The 19345-nt window shown below is 37.6% G+C and overlaps 1 protein-coding gene across 3 annotated transcripts in view; it reads right to left on the bottom strand.

Annotated features, from left to right (window-relative positions):
* The window catches only part of TMEM67 (transmembrane protein 67), a 72910-nt gene that overhangs the window by 50505 nt on the left and 3060 nt on the right, over nt 1-19345 (bottom strand). For all 3 annotated transcript variants that reach the window (XR_001001222.1, XM_011937036.1, XM_011937035.1), the window contains 5 exons: nt 18631-18724; nt 11001-11100; nt 9491-9560; nt 9320-9394; nt 2344-2406 (listed from right to left, as the gene is read on the bottom strand). Coding sequence is in view for 2 of the 3 variants with exons in the window: in XM_011937036.1 (XP_011792426.1) it covers nt 2344-2406; nt 9320-9394; nt 9491-9560; nt 11001-11100; nt 18631-18724 (402 nt within the window). In the remaining variant the exon portion in view is untranslated. The remainder of the gene's footprint in view (nt 1-2343; nt 2407-9319; nt 9395-9490; nt 9561-11000; nt 11101-18630; nt 18725-19345) is intronic.

The following is a 19345-nucleotide window of genomic DNA, read 5'->3' on the forward strand; positions in this document are numbered from 1 at the left end:
TGGGATTGTAAACTAGTTCAACCATTGTAGAAAACAGTATGGCGATTCCTCAAGGATCTAGAACTAGAAATACTATTTGACCCAGCCATCCCATTACTGGGTATATATACCCAAAGGATTATAAATCATGCTACTATAAAGACACATGCACCCACATGTTTATTGCGGCACTATTCACATTAGCAAAGACTTGGAACCAACCCAAATGTCCATCAACGATAGACTGGATTAAGAAAATGTGGCACATATATACCATGGAATACTATGCAGCCAGAAAAAAGGATGAGTTCATGTCCTTTGCAGGGACATGGATGAAGCTGGAAACCATCATTCTGAGCAAACTGTCACAAGGACAGAAAACTAAACACCGCATGTTCTCACTCATAGGTAGGAACTGAACAACGAGAACACTTGGACATAGGGCAGGGAACATCACACACCGGGGCCTGTCTTTGGGTGGGGGACTGGGCAAGGGATAGCATTAGGAGAAATAAGTAATTTCTTATTTCTTATAAATGATGAGTTAATGGATGCAGCAAACCAACATGGCACATGTATACCTATGTAACAAACCTGCACGTTGTGCACATGTACCCTAGAACTTAAAAGTATAATTTAAAAAATAAATAAATAAAAAGAAAAAATATTACTTTGTTTTCATTTTGCCTATTCTAGGGCAGCCATGGTGACCCACAGCTGTAATCGCAGAACTTTGGGAGGCAGAGGCAGGCAGATCACTTGAGGTCAGGAGTTTGAGAGCAGCCTGCCCAATGTGGTAAAACCCTGTCTCTACTACAAACAGAAAAATTAGCCGAGTATGGTGGTGGCATGCACCTGTAGTCCCAGCTGCCCGGAAGCTAAGGCAGGAGGATCTCTTGAGCTCAGGAGACAGAGGTTGGAGTGAGTCAAGATTGTGCACTCCAGTCTGGGCAACAGGGTGAGACTCCGTCTCAACAAAAAAATTTTTTTTTTTTAACCTATTTTAATGATAATTTATTTTTGTTTGTATTCTTTTGCTTGTTAAAACCTTTCCTCTAGCTTAAGTAGAAAATAAACTTTCCACTTGGGAAGAGAAATAACACAAACATTTTCATTGTAAATTTTAGGCTAAAATATAAAGACAAGAAACTGAAAGAAGAACTAAGGAAAAACTCATAGCATGGCATTAAAACAAACTCAGACTATATTTGAAAGAATAATAATTTACATATTAGATCTTACACATAAAATCTAATCCATTTTGTTTAAGTAATCTGCTTTATAAACAACAAAATGAGATCATTTGTTGACTTTGCCTCTCAACCTTCTTTCTCAGTTTTCCCTATCAGGAAAAGGCAATTCCATTTTTACAGTTATTCATGTGAAAAACTTGGAACTTTTTTTCTCTCTTGCCCCTTATCCAGCTCATGAGTAAATTCTGCCAGCTAAATCTTCAAAGCAAAGCTGAAGGTAAACGCTTCTCTCATTTCTGTAATACCACCCTTGTGCAATGGTCCACTGCCTCTCACTCAGATTACTCTAATACTCTCCTAAATGGTCCCTTACCCCCAAAATTCTATTCTCCATGCTACAATGATCCTTTCAAGAACTGAAGTTCTATCATGTCGTCCTTTGCATGAAATCCTTCTATTTCCCTTAAAATAAGCTCCAGGGCTTTGCTATAGCCACTCCCTACATCCTTGACCTCATTTCCACTCATTTCCCTGCTCACTCTGCTCCAGCCACTCCAGCCTCCTCCTCCTCTCTTAGGCATGAGTAAGCCAGTAAACTCTGCTTTGAGGTCTTTGCTCCTGCTATGGTTTCTGCTTAGAACATTCTTCTCCTTGATGTTTACATGGCTCACTCTCACTTTTTTCAGTTCTTTGCTCAACTATAACCTTGTCAGAGATGTCTGTCCTGATCACTATATAAAATATCATCCCTCACCCCCTCTATGTACTTTACTCTTAACTATTTGCCTTCATAGCACTTATCACAACCTGACATTTACTTAGGCTGTGACTCCATGAAGGCTTGTTTTTTTCTTTTTCTGAAATACCTAACCTGATTTAAGAATTGGGCCTGGCACACAGTAGGTCATCAATAAACATTTACTAAATGACAGTCAGTTTCCCCTAACACTCCATTTCAGCTAAAAAAGCTTGGAGACATCCAATATGTGTACACTAAATAACATCTTCTTTATATATCCCCTTTCAGCCCACAAGAAAGGGTTTATTCTTCTTATAAGATTATGACCAAGAAGCTATAGCTACTTAGAAATAAAACTTTTATTATCTGGATAAATAAATGGTATAATTCTTCAAAATAAAATGAAATTTATTTTTAAAAATTCAAACTTACCGAACATGCAGCTGCTGATGATTGTAAATAGTTTGCAAACCATTCTGAAGTTAAAGACACACCCTGTAAACCAAAAGATAAATTTTAAGTTCAAATGACCTCAATATGCATATTGTTGAATGGGAAATGTCTCACATTACTTTCACAATGTTAGTAGAAAAAAGATACCAATAGGAATACAAGAATTGATTTTAACCAATGTCAATTATTATAAATAAGACCGCATTACAAAATAATCACACTTAGGCAAAAGATATAACGAGAGACAAAATGTGTCTAAAATCCAAAAATACTACATGCCTATTTCACTAACATAAAAAATAAAGTGACAAAAGAAAAAATAACAGATCCTGACTTAGTATTGAGTGGTTAACATTTACTGGTTTAGAATTATTGTAAATACTGTACTGAACTGGCAAGCTATAAAACAAAATGGGGGGAAATAATTTCACGTCTCCAAAGTGGTGGTTCTCAAACAATCGTGGGCATCACAATCACCTGCAGAACTTTCTAAAAACAAAACATGCCTGGCTTCATCCCAAACAAAAAGGAATCAGTATCTCCAGATGAGACCAAGGCAATTACATGGGTTCTGAAGGCTACAGATAAAAACCTCTAGTTAAAAAACATTGCTTTAAAGCTTATCTGCACATCTTGCTAAAATATGAGAAACGAAGAAGCACCGTTCAGAGAAAATTGTCTGGGCACACACATAAGTGATACAACTAAATTATATGAATATGGCACCACAGTGATCAGCGAAATCTATAAAATTATGAGGTACTATTTTTGTATATTTAATAAGCAAAACTTATTTTGTAAGAAAAAATATGCATAGAAGGCTAAAGAACACATGCACACAAACTGGTAAAAAATGAAATGCAACAAAACAGTACTGACAAATGCATGTAAAATGGAGCCACATACAATGCCACTGATAGTGTTAAAGTTGCGTGATACTTTTATAAAGCAATATCCATATACTCTAACCCAGAAATTTAGGAACACTTAGGAAATTTATCTTAAAGCAATAATCTCTCTAAATGGGAAAGCATATTTATGTGCATAAAATGGCTGATGACAATATAGTTAATAACTGAAAACCTAAATATTCTCTGGAGATACCATTATACAAATTTTAATGCATAAGCCAGAATATTGTGGAACTATTAAAAAATATAATTATACAAGGTGAGTCTGGAACATGGTATAGAGAAACCAAGGAAATCCCTAAAGTCTGAAGTTATGTCAAAACAACACAGGAGCTATGCTGAAAGAAAGTTCAAATTTGGTACAACTTGAACTTCAAAAAGAAGAATAACAGTAACAGATTATAACACAATGAGTAAACAAAGATTCTATGAGTTCATAATAAAGCTTTTTTTAAAAAAAAAAAAGCACAGAGAAAGTAAAGTGCTTCTACAGACAATTGCTAGCTAATAAATGTAGAGGGAATAATAGGATTGTTATTAGAAATGACCAGTTTGATAACTGATACAGGCAAGATTCATTAATGAATACTAAAATGGATATGGATATTTACATTGTCTCAGACTAACATATTAATCACAATACCTTTACAATGGAGAGAAGTGACAGACACAACTATGACCAAGAAATCAATTTTTTTTTTGAGATGGAGTTTCCCTATTGTTGCCTTGGCTGGAGTGCAATGGCGCGATCTTGGCTCACTGCAACCTCTGCCTCCTCTGTTCAAGCAATTCTCCTGCCTCAGCCTCCCGAGTAGCTGGGGTTACAGGAGCCTGCTACTATGCCCGGCTAATCTTTGTATTTTCAGTAGAGTTGGGGTTTCACCACGTTGGCCAGGCTGGTCTCGAACTCCTGACCTCAGGTGAGCTACCTGCCTCGGCCTCCCAAAGTGCTGGGATTACAGGAGAAAGCCACCACGCCCAGCCTAGCAATCAAATTTAGTATCACCAATAACTGGACAACCTGACAGACATTACATACCCCTTGTTGTGATGCAATGGGAGGTATACAACATCTATATAATATCTTGCAAAAATATGTTTCACTGAGTCTAATCACGAGAAAACAATCAGAAAAACACAGAGGAGAAAACCACAAAAGCAAAGTGAAGCAGGGATATGTTTTAAATTAAAGGACACTAGAAAGACTAACTGCAGTTAGTCCTTGATTGGATCCTAGGTATCCCTTCCCCGAAAAAAGGCAGGGAGAATAAAGAACACTTTTGAACAACTGGGAAAATTTGGGTATGAATGGGTATCAGTTAATAATATGTTAATTTTAAATTCCTTGGGTGTGATTCTAGGAAAATGCCTTATTCTTTGGAGATTCACACTAAAGTATTTGGAGTGCAATGTCATTATGTCTACAACTTATTTTCAAATGGCTCAGGGGAAAAAAACATTGTGTGTGTGTATATATTTATATATAGAGAGAAAGCAAATGTGGCAAAACATTAATAATTCGTTAACCTAGGTGAAAGACATATGCATAGTCATTGTTTAATTCTTTCATTTTTTCTGCAATTTTGAAATTTTTCAAAATAAAAGTTGGGAAAACCAAAAACCACAAAGGTAGTTCACTATTAATGTCTTTGAGGGAAAGGGAATGGGGGGAGACACTAACTCATGTATGTGAAAATTTTTTCTGATTAGCAAGTATATTCCAAGAGTAGGATGAGTAGGATTGGATGCCTTGTTATAAAATTATACAAACAGAATTATGTTCCAATTTTGTTCTCTAAGAAAACTTCCGACCTTAATGTTCAAAGTAGACTTTTCCAACTGGGAAGAATGTATGTTATGGAGTCAATACAAATATTTCAGTCTAACTGGCAATTACCGTCTCAACATAAAACTAATAAACATGTATTCTGGTTTATCAATTAATCTAATCTCATCTGAGTTTAATTACTTTAAACAAGCCCTTAGAATCTGACTGACTTACAAGTACATGGATAAAATTGAGTTCTTATTCTTGCAAACTGAGACTAGGCTAGGGTAGTCAAAACATCTTAACTAGATTTTGCTTACACGTTTTATAATCTGGCTACACGGCACCAGTCTGAAAAGCAGTTGCAACATGACTTAAAATCAGGAATCTCAAATCCGTCCTTAGGAAAGAATCGGTGTCCAGAACTGGTATGTTTAGTGCACAATTGCTGTGGTGACGTCATGCTCTCCCTGGCCAGGTCTGAGCCTCGACAGACGAGAGACAGACATTCATGGCAAATGGAACCACTCTTCTCATTCCTCCTATGGGCCCCTCGCCTCTCCTCCCTGCCCTTGGGCAGTATGTGGGATGCAGGGATGTGGAATCGGGCTGACCTCGTTTCCTCCACCCTCTGCCTCATGGCATCCTGGCAGGACTGGGGGGTCCTCTGAGACAGCAGGCACCCCTTGCTGGCCTCTTACGGCCATTGCCTTGCAGGCAGCCTTTCTTCACGGTGGCGGGAGCTGCCCCACAAGCCCATCAGGCTGCTCTTCCCTGCTCGCACCAGTGTTGGCTCTGCTAGACCTTTGCTGTGCTCCTGGAGTGCTCCAAGTTGCCCTTCAGGTGCCCCAGGCCGAGCAGTGGTGTCCTTCCTATTCCCAGTGCCCAATCCTCCAGTCACCACTGCAGTGTCTGCATGTGGGACCTGGAAAGTTTTGGGGAGGGTCGAGGTGGTTTTGTTTTTTTTTAAATTTAGTTTTAAATTATTTTTAACTTTAAAAAAATCTGGTATGTTTAAATGAAATACATTAACTGAATCAGAACAACATTAAGGATGGAACAGTTCCTCCCTACCCACCTATCAAAGAAGTCTATAATGGGTCAACTGCACGGTGCTAGCAGAGGAGGGAGAATGTGGGGGGGTTGGAAGATTGGTCACATTGAGCATATCAATAAATTGAGGATAATGAATCCCAGATTTCTCACTCCTGGAGAAGATACTTCAAACCTATCAAAGGGAAAGGTTAGAAAGAACCCTGAAGTATTGCTTCAGAATTAAAGGGATCAGTATGAGCTATTTTATTTTATTTTATTTTATTTTGAGACAGAGTCTTGCTCTGTCACCCAGGCTGGAAGGCAGTAGCGCGATCTTGGCTCACTGCAATCTCCACTTCCCAGGTTCAAGTGATTCTCCCGTCTCAGCCTCTCGAGTAGCTGGGATTACAGGAGTGCACCATCACATCCAGCCAATTTTTGTATTTTTAGCAGAGATGAGGTTTTACCATCTCGGCCAGGCTGGTCTCAAACTCCTGACCTCAAGTGATCCACCTGCCTCAGCCTCCCAAAGTGCTAGGATTACAGGCCACCACGCCCAGCCCTTTTAGTATATATACACAGACACAGAAATAGTCATAGATGTGTGTATGTGTATATGTGTGTATTTCCTAGCTATGTTTGCTGAGAGGACATACTAAGTGTGTTAATCTCGGTTTCTAAATATTTATCCTACAAAACTGATTAAGGAAATGGCTGATTCCAGCCAGGTGCAGTGGCTCATGCCTGTAATCCCAGCACTTTGGGAGGCCGAGGTGGGGATCACCTGAGGTCGGGAGTTCGAGACCAGCCTGACCAACATGGAGAAACTCTGTCTCTAGTAAAAATACAAAAATTTAGCTGGGTGTGGTGACACATGCCTACAATCCCAGCTACTCAGGAGGCGGAGGCAGGAGAACCACTTGAACCTGGGAGGTGGAGGTTGCGGTGAGCTGAGATTGTGCCATTACACTCCAGCCTGGACAACAAGAGTGAAACTCTGTCTCAAAAAAAAAAAAAAGAAAGAAAGAAAGTAACGGCTGATTCCAGGTCTGAGGCAGGAAAAGTACAAGATTAGCCTAGAAATCTTGTACCATAAAGTAAGTAAACGTTCAAAGAATGATGGGAACATGTCAAAAAAAAACAAAAAACAAAAAACAAAAAAAAACACGCAGGAGCCAACTTGAAGGGACTTTTATTCCAGATGTAGGACAATTTGAGCACCTAAACAAATAATGAGTATGCTGGATTATAACTAACTGAATAAATTAGGAACCCACACATCCACGTGGACATGAATTTTAAAAAATAAGTGTATAAATTGGGAAGGAGAGATAGTTCTTCCTTATAATAGAATGTCAATTAATAAATGTGGAAGTAATCAAATGTGGATGGAAATCAAAAATTAATCTTTGGCAATCATCACAGTAGTGGTCAACAATGGAGACTAATGCTAGTGAGTTAAAGGTTAGTGAGGAAGTGTAATCTCAGAAACACTCCTCACAAAATATTAATCAATTACAAATGGTAAATGGTAACTTTATGGTAGTCATGGTGACTTTAGGGCAGGTGATCAAGGTTAACAGCATCAGTGGCGGCACAGGTAGACACTGTGTGCCCCTGGATGTGATGCAGTCCACTGAGAAGAACATGACATCTTTTTTGTGGCTTTCATCTAAGCAGTTACTCAGTATGAGGAAAGTATCTGTAGGATGGTAAGGCCTGTAATCTTCAAAACTGTTGCATTCATGAAAGACAGGGAAACACTGAGGACCTAGTTTCAGACTGGAGGAAGCTAAAGGGACATGACCACTAAATGATTGGGGATCTCAGACCAGAAAGAACAAAGAGTCATTGCTGGGACTTCCAGCAAAATTATTTCAACTTAAATTTTTTGAAAAAGGAAAATTAAAGGCCTGCAAATTTAATAATCATATACAGATATGCACTCCAATCTGGAGAAGAATGCCCCAGAAGACACATATCTTGTTACAGATCAGCCAATTTTTGGATAATCTCAGAGCTCCCTATATATTTTAGCTTTTATTTTGCTGTCTTGTAACTACTTGGTATTTGCCTGTCTTCCTCACAAAACTATACTGGAGGAGAGGAATTTTTGCCTGATTCATCAAGATCCTAGATCCCACCCTCATTATTGCTATCCTCACAGTCTTCTTAATCACTCCTATATTCAATAATAATATTAACAATAATGATATTAACAACCAGATCACACCTTGTCCACCCTTAACTCTGGCGTACTAAGCATCTTCAATGTTCATTCATTAATTCCTGTTCTAACTCCCAGTCATCTAACTCCTGTTCTCTTGGATTTGCAACTTCTGTAGTTCCCATTCCTCTACTTACTTTCCATTTTATACCCTAGAAGTGGTTATCACCAGCACCTGCTGCTAAAGCTCTAACTCTAGGCCTCAATGCTCTCATCCATAAAATAAGAAACAATTGGCTGGGTGTGGTGGCTCATGCATGTAATCCTAGTACTTTGTGAGGCCGAAGTGGGTGGATCACGAGGTCAGGAGTTCGAGACCAGCCTGGCCAACATGGTGAAATCCTGTCTCTACTGAAAATACAAAAAATTAGCCAGGCATGGTGGCAGGTGCCTATAACCCCAGCTACCTGGGAGGCTGAGGCAGGAGAATCACTTGAACCCGGGAGGTGGAGGTTGCAGTGAGCCGAGACTGCGCCACAGCACTCCAGCCTGGGCAACAGAGCAAGACTCCATCTCAAACAAAAATAAAATAAAATAACAAGGAACAATCTGACCAAATTAAGAATAATCCTGATTTCTCTAATGATTACTATGTACAGACACTGTGATAAAGGTATTTTTATTATGTTCAATTTACAGACAACTGAAGCTCTGAAATCTTCTCAAGGTCCAAGGATACAAAACTAATGACTTGCAAATCCAGGGTTCAAATCTAGAGTTTCTGGTGCCCGTAAATGCATTATACTGCATCCTACACAGAACATATACCAGATATTTCTGGTGTAAACATTCTGTAGCACACTTAAAAACAAACAGGCTATGGTACAGACTCAGTACTGTACTTAGAAATTATAATGCTGAATTATTAGACTAATGTTTCTTAGATTGATTTTTTTTTCTGTTTTAAAATGATTTATACAAAAGTGTTTCTCATTCTAGCCTGAAATTAATTACTAATGGATGAAATATAGAAAATTTCTTAACAACAGACCAAAAAAATTGAAGCATACTCACAACTTCTCCATAACGTGCAGTTGAAATTCTACGTAGAGGAAAATTCCCTGTGTTGCTGAAACATAATCCCCCTGTCTTCATAAATAAATGAGGGAAAAAATAGAAGCTTATGAAAAGGCATAAGCAATTGAATTAAAAATATATACACTTTATCAATTTGGTTAGCCTTACGAAAATGTTAGGTTCTGAACATGCACAGGACCTGCTGGTATTAACAAATGTTGGCTCACATCGGATGCACCTGTTCAATATAACAAAAATAATTTTTAAAATGTTAATAAATTATACTAAACCTAATAGAAGAGCTGTCTTTCTAAACAATGGATTAGAGTAGATTCATTCAGTAAGCAATTATGTAAATATGTTAAACAAATTTAAAATAACATGGATTTGAATAGTTTTAGGCCATTCTGTGTTACAGAGTATAAAGTATGTAAAACTAGTCAATAATAGAAGAGTATTTTTTAACTACATGGAATGTACAGAATGAATAATTCTGAATATCAAAGATAATTAAGTCACTCAACTAACAAGAGACTAACAAACTCATATAAATGAAACCCAATCAATTTTTACAATTAGTTATATCAAATATACTTTCCTTATTTTATGTACCACAAAGTAAAAAGGTAGCATAAGCTGAAGAGAAATGCATCTCTAGCTCCTATCAAAGCTATAGCCAACACTTTTAAATAAATTCTATTTATCATCTTTGTTTATTTTAGAAAAATACTTCATATTTTTCATTAATGAATGAGATAGATGGGGGAGGGTACTGGACCAGTGATGAGTGAATATATAGGTATTCTTCACTTGCAAAATAGAGCAGGTAGGAGTGGGGCTGGGGCATGACGTAAAACAGACGAGGTTTGGGGAAAGATTAGAGGGGCAAAAAAAATTGGTATTTGGATGCCATAACTCAGGTCAGCCTTAGAGAAAAGATGATCCAACACTAAGTAGCCCTCAGAAAAGCTGCTCAACTATATTCTATATTAAACTTGGAAACTAAAGAAAAAACTGTGCCTGGAGGGAAGTCATGATGTAGGCCTCTAAAAAAATTAAAGAAGCTGAAATTGGTATATATGCTTAAATTAGAGGGAAGTATATAGGCAGGCAGGGGTGTGTGCGTGTGTGTGTGTTTCACAAACACAGGCACAAAGGGGGAACAGGAAGCAACAGAAAATGGGACTATAAGTCAGGGTACCTGGGCTATTATTAGTATACATTAATGTTTTATGTATTATAAGTGCTTTAGTACAGTACTTAGCACATAATTATATTATAGATTATATACCAATTACATAACAACAAACAAAAATAGCTACCCTTTACAGAGTGGTTACTATGTAGCACAATACTAAGAATTGTACTTACTTATTTCTGAGCCATTACAGCCTATGAAGTGGGTGGCAATAGTACCATTCCAAAGACAAGGGATTGTAAAGTAGTGAGCTATCCAAGGTCAGACAACTAATAGACTGGACCAAAATTTGAACCCTAGTGTGTCTCAAGCTCTAGGCCTCAGCTTCTGTATCTGTTTATGTTTACTTCTATCCTTCCTTGGGTTATTGTGAAAACTAAGTGAACTAAGTGATATGATAGGAAAACACTCTTAAAAGTACAAATTATACATTAGTATAAGATGATATTAATCTTATATCAGCCCCATCACACTGCTTACCTGTCTCCTAAAGCATTTGCTACCGTAAAAGAGTTTTCATTTCCATCACAGAGCTCACAAGTTGCTTGAGACAGCAATGTTCCATTAATATCTCTTTCCACTAAACAGTTTAGAAACAAAAAAAAAGATGTAACTCATAGTAAACATATAAGCTTCTACATATTCAAAAAATATTTAGCAAAACCCAATTGTAACTATTATTCTATTAATTTTCAAAACACTTTATTTGCATTAAAGGCATAACAAGTATCTCCATAATAAAGTATAGAGAAGTGATCCCTTCATACCCATCCATGCCTCCAAAAAAAAAGAAAGAAGTGATGCCTTCCCTATTTTCACATAGTAAAATACAGAAAATCATTTTCCACGTCATCATAACAATTAAGTCAGTATTTTTTTCCTCAAAATTGTCTTACCTCTTATCTATACATTTCTGTCACACTGGGATAGTGAAGCAAGTATTTTCATAGATTACTGATACGCTTCTGCAACTTAGAAGGCTTTTGGTAGTATCTATTAAAGTTTCAAATTCACATCCTTATAACACTACAATTTTGTTTTTAGATACCTAACCTACAGAAACACTTGAACATGTACATAAGTATATTCACTGAAGCATTATTTGTTAGAAACAACATGAATATTTAAAATAGCAGAATGGTGGTATATCCATGCTACAAAATACTATGGAACAGATGAAAAAGAATCAGGTAAGGCCAGGTGAGGAGGATCATGCCTGCAATCCCAGCCCTTTGGGAGGCTAAGGTGGGTGGATCACATGAGGCCAGGAGTTCAAGACCAGCCTGGCCAATATGGCAAAACCTTGTCTCTACTAAAAAAATACAAAAATTAGCTGGGTGTGGTGGCATGTGCCTGTAATCCCAGCTACTCAGGTGGCTGAGGCATGAGAATAGCTTGAACCTGGTAGGTAGAGGTTAAAGTGAGCTGAGATCACACCACTACGCTCCAGCCTGGGCAAGAGTGAGACCCTGTTTCAAAAAAAAAAAAAAAGAATCAGGTAAATCTAACAGAGTATCAGAGTATACCATTAACTGAAAAAAGTATGCTAGAACAATATTTGTGTATGAAACATTTATGCAAACATACCACTTATATTTCTTGAGGCTATATAATGTAGATCCTTATAACAGGAAAAAAATTCTGAATGTGTACACACACACATGCACACACACACATACACACACACATGTACACACACACACACAAATAACCAGTTACTTTGGGGTTGAAGGAGCAATAGTAAAACAGTATTGGGAAAAATGGTCAAAAAGGACTTTAGTCTTATCCATAATGTTCTAAGTTTTTGCATGGTAGTAAAAAGTAATTTTAACAAAAGTAAAGATGAGCAACTTGTTCCTCCTACAGTCATCCCTGTCTCAATAAATGACAGCTCCATTTGACCATTTACTGTGGTTCCAGTCCTTAAGAGTCTCCTCATGTTCCATATTAAAAAAATAAAAATAAAAAAATTAATGTGCAAATTCTGTCAGCTCTCTCTTCAAAATTTATTCAGAAACAAAATTATTTTCTCTACCTCTACAACTAATATCGTGGCCTGCCGGGTACAGTGGCTCATCCTGTAATCCCAGTATTTTAGGAGGCCAACACAGGATGATTGCTTGAGGCCAGGCATTCAAGACCAGCCCGGACAACAGAGCAAAACTTCATCTCTATACAGACACACACACACACACACACACACAGCCAGGTGTGGTGGCACGTGCCTGTAGTCCCAGCTACTCAGGAGGCTGGGGCAGGAGGATCACTTGAGCCCAGGAGGTCAAGGCTGCAGTGAGCTGTGATCATGCCACGGCCCTCCAGCTTGGGTGACAGAGCAAGAGTCTGTCCAAAAATAAAATATAAAAATAAAAAAAAAAAAGAAAGAAAAAAGAAAAAACTCTGGCCCAAGCACCAACATCTATCACCTGGGCTTTCGTAACAGCATCTTAACTGGAGTGCTGGTTTTGTGCTCCATGCAGAAGCTAAAGTGAAGCTTTTAAAACTTCAGTGTGATCATGTCACTCTTTTGCTTAAAACCTTCGAATGGTCTCCCATCTCACATAGGACAATTTCAAAGGTCACCAACACAGCATAAAGGTCTTACATGATCTGCACACTATCACCCCAATTTTTCAGACCCAGATGCTTCCACTTTACTTTACTTCTTTGCTTTAGCCACATTAGTGTACTTTCTGTTCTCTGAAAAATGCCAAATATACTCCCATCTTAGAACCTTAGTACTTGCTATTCCCTCTGCTTAGAATGATGTTCCCCAGTCATCCTCATGGCTCTGTCCCTTCCTTCCTTCAAGTCTTTCTTAGATTTCACCTTTCCAGAGAGGACTTCCATGATAATGTATGTAAAATAATACCCTATTCTCTCTCCCTTCTCTTTCACCATAGAGAATTTTAATCACGTAATAGTACCCTCTAAAATAGCAAAATACTGTTTCCACAGCTGTAACCTAACCCGAAGGGGCCAGAAGATGTCAGAGCCACTGTTTAGAGAAAGCAGCAAACAACGTTCCTTTCCCCTACTTCTCATCCACAGATATCTCAAGAGCATCTAATTTAGGGAATGAAGAATTATAAGAATTACAATAACATAGCTACAGTAATAGAAACATAACTTGAGTGGTTAACTATATAAGATTTCAAACTAGTTTTTATTCTTCCAGTAATTAACTGGCTTACACACATGGCTGATAGCAAGTGTACTAGTATGTATTTTCTCTTGATATTAACTTGTGCTGTCCAATACAGTTACTGTTGACTGTGGTTACTAGCCACTTGTGATTACTGACCACTTGAAATGTGCCTAGCCAGAACTGAAATCTCAAAATTTTATTAAGAACAAAAGAACGGGCTGAGCATGGTGGCTCATGCCTGTAATTCCAGCAATATGGGAGGCCAAGGCGGGCGGATCACCTGAGGTCAGAAGTTTGAGACCAGCCTGGTCAACATGGTAAAACCCCATCTCTACTAAAAAACACAAAAATTAGCTGGGCGCAGTGGCAGGTGCCTGTAGTCACAGCTACTCAGGAGGCTGAGGCAGGAGAATCACTTGAACCTGGGAGGCAGAGGTTGCAGTGAACCGAGATTGTGCCACTGCACTCCAGCCTGAGCGACAAGAGTGAAACTCTGTCTCAAAAAAAAAAAAAAAAGAGAACAAAAGAATGAAGATATCTCAAAAATTGTTCCTGTTCAAAGGATAATATTTTAAATAATATTAGCCTAAATAAAGTATATTATTAAAATTCATTTCATGTTTCTTTTTGCTTTTTTTAATGTGTAGACAAGAAAATTAAAAATTACATATTTGGTTTGCATTGTATTTCTACTGAACTGCATTACTTTAAATAAACGCCAGCGTATTTGGCCTTAACAGTTTTTATTTCAAATTTATAATTAAATCTGACTCACCTTCATCTTCCCATAATCCTAAAATTTACAGTAGAAATAGTACATCATGAAGTGTAATAAATTTCATATTGCCATCCAACTCATAAAACTTTCATTAGCCCCATCCCTAAGAATACACCCCCCAAATACCGTGAGAATCAAGTTAATATTTTCAATGGAGGCAACAGTGCCAACGAAACTACTAAGAAGCTGGGTGCGGTAGATTGCTTAAGCCCAGGAGTTTGAATCTAGCCTGGGTAACATAAGATGACCTCGTCTCTAAAAAAAATGAGAAGGCAACTGTAATCCCACACATAGGGAGGTCAAGGCAGGAGGACTGCTTGAGGTCAGGAGTTCAAGACCAGCCTGAGATATATAGTAAGACCCCCCCCATCACTACAAAAAACATTTGTTGAAATGAAAAAAAAAAAAAATTGAGATAATTTAAAAATTAATCTTTGAATGGGTAATATATAAAATATAAAAATAAAAGGCACAAAAGGATTTATTTTATTTTATTTTTTGAGACAGTTTTGCTCTTGTCACCCAGGCTGGAGCGCAGTGGCATGATCTCACTCACTGTAACCTCCGCCTCCCAGATTCAAGTGATTCTCCTGCCTCAGCCTCCCAAGTAGCTGGGACTACAGGCACCTGCCACCATGCCCAGCTAATTTTTGTATTTTTAGTAGACATGGGGTTTCATCATGTTGGCCAGGATGGTCTCAAACTTCTAACCTCAGGCGATCCACCTGCCTTGGCCTCCCAAAGTGCTGCAATTACAGGCGTGAGCCACCGCACCAAGCACAAAAGGATTTAAAATGAAAATTAAGTCTCTTTCCCGCCATTCCCAGGCACTCAGTTCTTCACTCAGGAGGCAGCATTGTTACCAGTTTCTTATGAATCCTTTCAGAAATAGCCTGTGCATATACAAGCACATATGCATATATAATGGTCTTTAAAAAGATAAATAGTGGAATATCAAATACATAAAACAGTGCTGATAAATAACAGGTACTCAATAAATACTTGTAGATGAATGAATAAATTATTCTATATCTTGCTTTTTTACTCAATATATCTTAGATTTCTTTCCATAGTAATATGTGTAGAACTGCCTCTTTATTTTTCCACAATTGCATTCTATACCATTGTTTGACTATATCATAATTTATTTGGCTGATCTCATCTTGATAGACTCTTATATTGTTTACAATCTTTTGTCTTAGGAATAATGTTGCAAGAAAAAAACATTCAACACTTCTTCAGGCATATAGTTAAGTGTATCCAAATAAGAAATTTCTAGATGAGAGCTTTCTAGGCAAAGATAATCTGTATTTTTAATTTTGATAAACACTGTAAATTTTCCCTCCACAGAGGTTGCACTAACTTATAATTTTCCCTATTAATACATGAATAACTATTTCCCTGTATCCTTATAAATACATCGTCAAAGTTGAAAAAGTTTCTTTTTGTTGTTTTCAGATGGAGTTTCACTCTTGTTGCCCAGGCTGGAGTGCAATGGCATGATCTTGGCTCACTGCAACCTCCACCTCCCGGGTCCAAGCAATTATCCTGCCTCAGCCTCCAAGAAACTAGGATTACAGGCATGTGCCACCATGCCCGGCTAATTCTGAATTTTTAGTAGTGACTACATTAGTCAGGCTGGTCTTGAACTCCTGAACTCAGGTGATCTGCCCACCTCGGCCTCCCAAAGTGCTGGATTACAGGTGTAAGCCACTGTGCCTGGTCGAAAAAGTTTTATAATAAAATCTGGTAGGTTAAAAGTAAAATCTCATTTTAGCTTTAATGTACATTTTCTTACTCTGAGTAAGGTTGAACATTTTTTCTCATGTTAAAATATTTTTTTCTATGTGAACTTTATTTATGATTTTTGGCTATTTTAAAAATTGGGCTATTCATCCTACTTTTATTCATCTGTAGGACCTTTACATTTATTGAAGAACTTTGACCTCTGTCTATTGTATGCATTAATATTTTTCTTTAGTTTGTAGTTTGGTTTTTGGTATTATAATTTTTATGGCATTTTATAAATTTACCAATTTTTCCTTCTGTGGTTTTTCTTTTCTTTTTCTTTTTGTCTTTTTTTTGGAGAGACAGAGTCTCTCTATGTTGCCCAGGCTGGTCAGGAACTCCTTGGCTCAAGTAATCCTCCCACCTAGGCCTCCAAAGTGATTGAGTATTTTTGGTCATACTTAGGCCTATTACAACAAAACTATACAAGTTTTTCCTACATTTTCTTTAAGAACTTTCATATATTCATATTTAGTATTTGACTCATTTGGAGTTTAATTTTCTCAGAAATAAGATAGAAACCCAACTTGGTGTTTTCTCAGTTTTCCCAGCACCATTTATCAGTTTTATCCCCACTTGGATGAAATGCCACTTTTTGCACATACCAAATTCCTATATGAATTGAATCTATTCTGATTGTCTAAGTTCCATCAATCAGTCTGTGTACCCATAAGTCTGTCATACATGTGATTACAGTAGCTATATAACATGCATATTATCTGATGGGGTAGTTCCTTCTTTCCCTTCCCAGAATTTTCTTAGATCTCATATATCTTTCCTGATAAACTTCAGAATCTATTTGTATATTACCCCAAAACAAACAAATAATATCCTGATAGAATTTCCAAGGGTCCTTTAAAATATACAGTCTGGTAGGAGAGTTAGCATCTTTCTAATATTTAATCTTCCCATTCAAAAACAGAGAATGCATTTTCACTTATAAAAGCCTGCCTTCATATCCCTCAGCAATACTCACAAATTTATTCAATTAATTATGTTGTACATTCCTTCTAAAGTATATACCAAGGTCGGGCGCAGTGGCTCAAGCCTGTAATCCCAGCACTTTGGGAGGCTGAGGCGGGCGGACCACCTGAGGTCAGGAGTTCAAAACCAGCCAACCAACATGAAGAAACCCTGTTATCTACTAAAAATACAGAATTAGCCAGGCATGGTGGCACATGCCTGTAATCCCAGCTACTCGGGAGGCTGAGGCAGGAGAATCGCTTGAACCCAGAGGGAGGCTACAGTGAGCTGAGATCGCACCATTGCACTCTAGCTTGGGCAACAACAGTGAAAACTCTTGTCTCAAAAAAAATCCAAAAATTAAAATTAAAAAAAAAAAGGATATACCTACTTATTTTTTCTTTTTTGTTGCTATTGTGTATGAGGTATTTTCTTTCATCAATGTTTATAGTAATTTTTAGTCATTCTCTTGGGTGTTTTAAACATACAATCAAATCATCTGTAAACAATGATATTTTACTTTTTCTGCTTGTTTGTTTGAGACAGGGTCTTACCCTGTCGCTCAGGCTGGAGTGCAGTGGCGCCATCTCAGCTCACTGCTGCCTTAACCTTCCAGGCTCAAGCGATCTTCCCACCTTTGCCTCTCGAGTAGCTGGGACTACAGGTGCATGCCACCATACCTGAATAATTTCTTTTTTATTTGTAGAGATGGGGTTTCACTGTGTTGCCCAGACTGGTCTCGAACTCTTAAGCTCAAACAATACACCTGCCTTGGCCTTCCAAAATGTTGGGATTAACGGCCTACCTTTTCTTTTCCAGTGATAAATATTTTTTTTCTCTTACTTAAGTGCATAGTTTGCATCCTTTTCCAGGTCCTGACATTAATAGGAACGCTTACACTTTTTCCCTATTAAGCATCAACTTGGTTTTTGAGTTGAGACATACATATTTTATCATGTTACATTAAAGAAGTAACCATCTAATCTTACACAATTAAGAGTTTCAAAAAACTCAGACAAAACTCTGTATTTTCTTCTCAATGCCTGCTGATGTCTTAAGTATCACTAAATTTGTACAAAAATAATTTTTATAAACACTATTAAGGGCTGGACACAGTGACTGATGCCTATAATTCCAGCACTTTAGGAGGCTGAGGCAGGAAGATCTCTCAAGGCCAGGAGTTCAAGACCAGGCTGGGCAACATAACAAGACCCAGTCTCCACAAAAAATTTAAAAATCAGCCAGCTGCAGTGGTGTATGTGTGCAGTCCTAGCTACTCACGAAGCTGAGGCAGGAGGATTGCTTGAACCACTACAAAAATAGTAAGTAATCGTTTAACTATTTAAATTAATGCCCTTTTCAAAAACAAAAACAAAAACAAAAACACAAATGAAGATTTATCACTACTTCTTTGTAAGGAATCTAATTCTTACCTAAAATATGGCCAGTGGGACAGTGACATTTTCCTTTGGCAGTTAAGCCACTAGGGCAAGAAATGCAGTTCCAGCCATCTTCTGTAACACCTTTCTAAATTAAAAGAAAAAAAAAAAGGCTTTCTCTTTTCTAATTAACTTTCTTCTTCATAATCATGTAAGTTCAAAATGCCATAACAGTATGTAACTGCAGTGAACATTCAAAAAAATCATACATATATGAGCCACATAAAAATTCCCTGGAGAGATAATTCATGCTTATATTCCAAAATTAAGCTCTATATTATTACTATGTCCTGACAACTATTAAAGGATTAACTCTGGATAACAGTTCTCTCTTCTTCAGGATCTTTAATTCAAATGGATGCCTACTTTCATAATTATTCGTCATTTCGTTTTTCCGTTTACAAATATAAAACACAACACAACACAAAAAGATTGAATCAATAGTCAGTTAATAGGTTAATCTCACCTGTTCTAAAACATTATTCTAATTTTTAAAAATTCAAATACATAAAAAATGTAGTCCAGGCACGGTGGCTCACATCTGTAATTTCAGCACTTTGGGAGGTCAAGGTGGGTGGATTACTTGAGGCCAAAAGTTTGAGGCTAGCCTGGCCAACGTGGTGAAACCTCGTCTCTACTAAAAATACAAAAATTAGCTGGGTGTGGTGGTGTACGCCTATAATCCTACTTGGGAGGCTGAGGCACCAGA

Source organism: Colobus angolensis, unplaced genomic scaffold, assembly GCF_000951035.1.
Source record: "Colobus angolensis palliatus isolate OR3802 unplaced genomic scaffold, Cang.pa_1.0 Scaffold16, whole genome shotgun sequence".
NCBI classification, from domain to species: Eukaryota; Metazoa; Chordata; class Mammalia; order Primates; family Cercopithecidae; genus Colobus; species Colobus angolensis.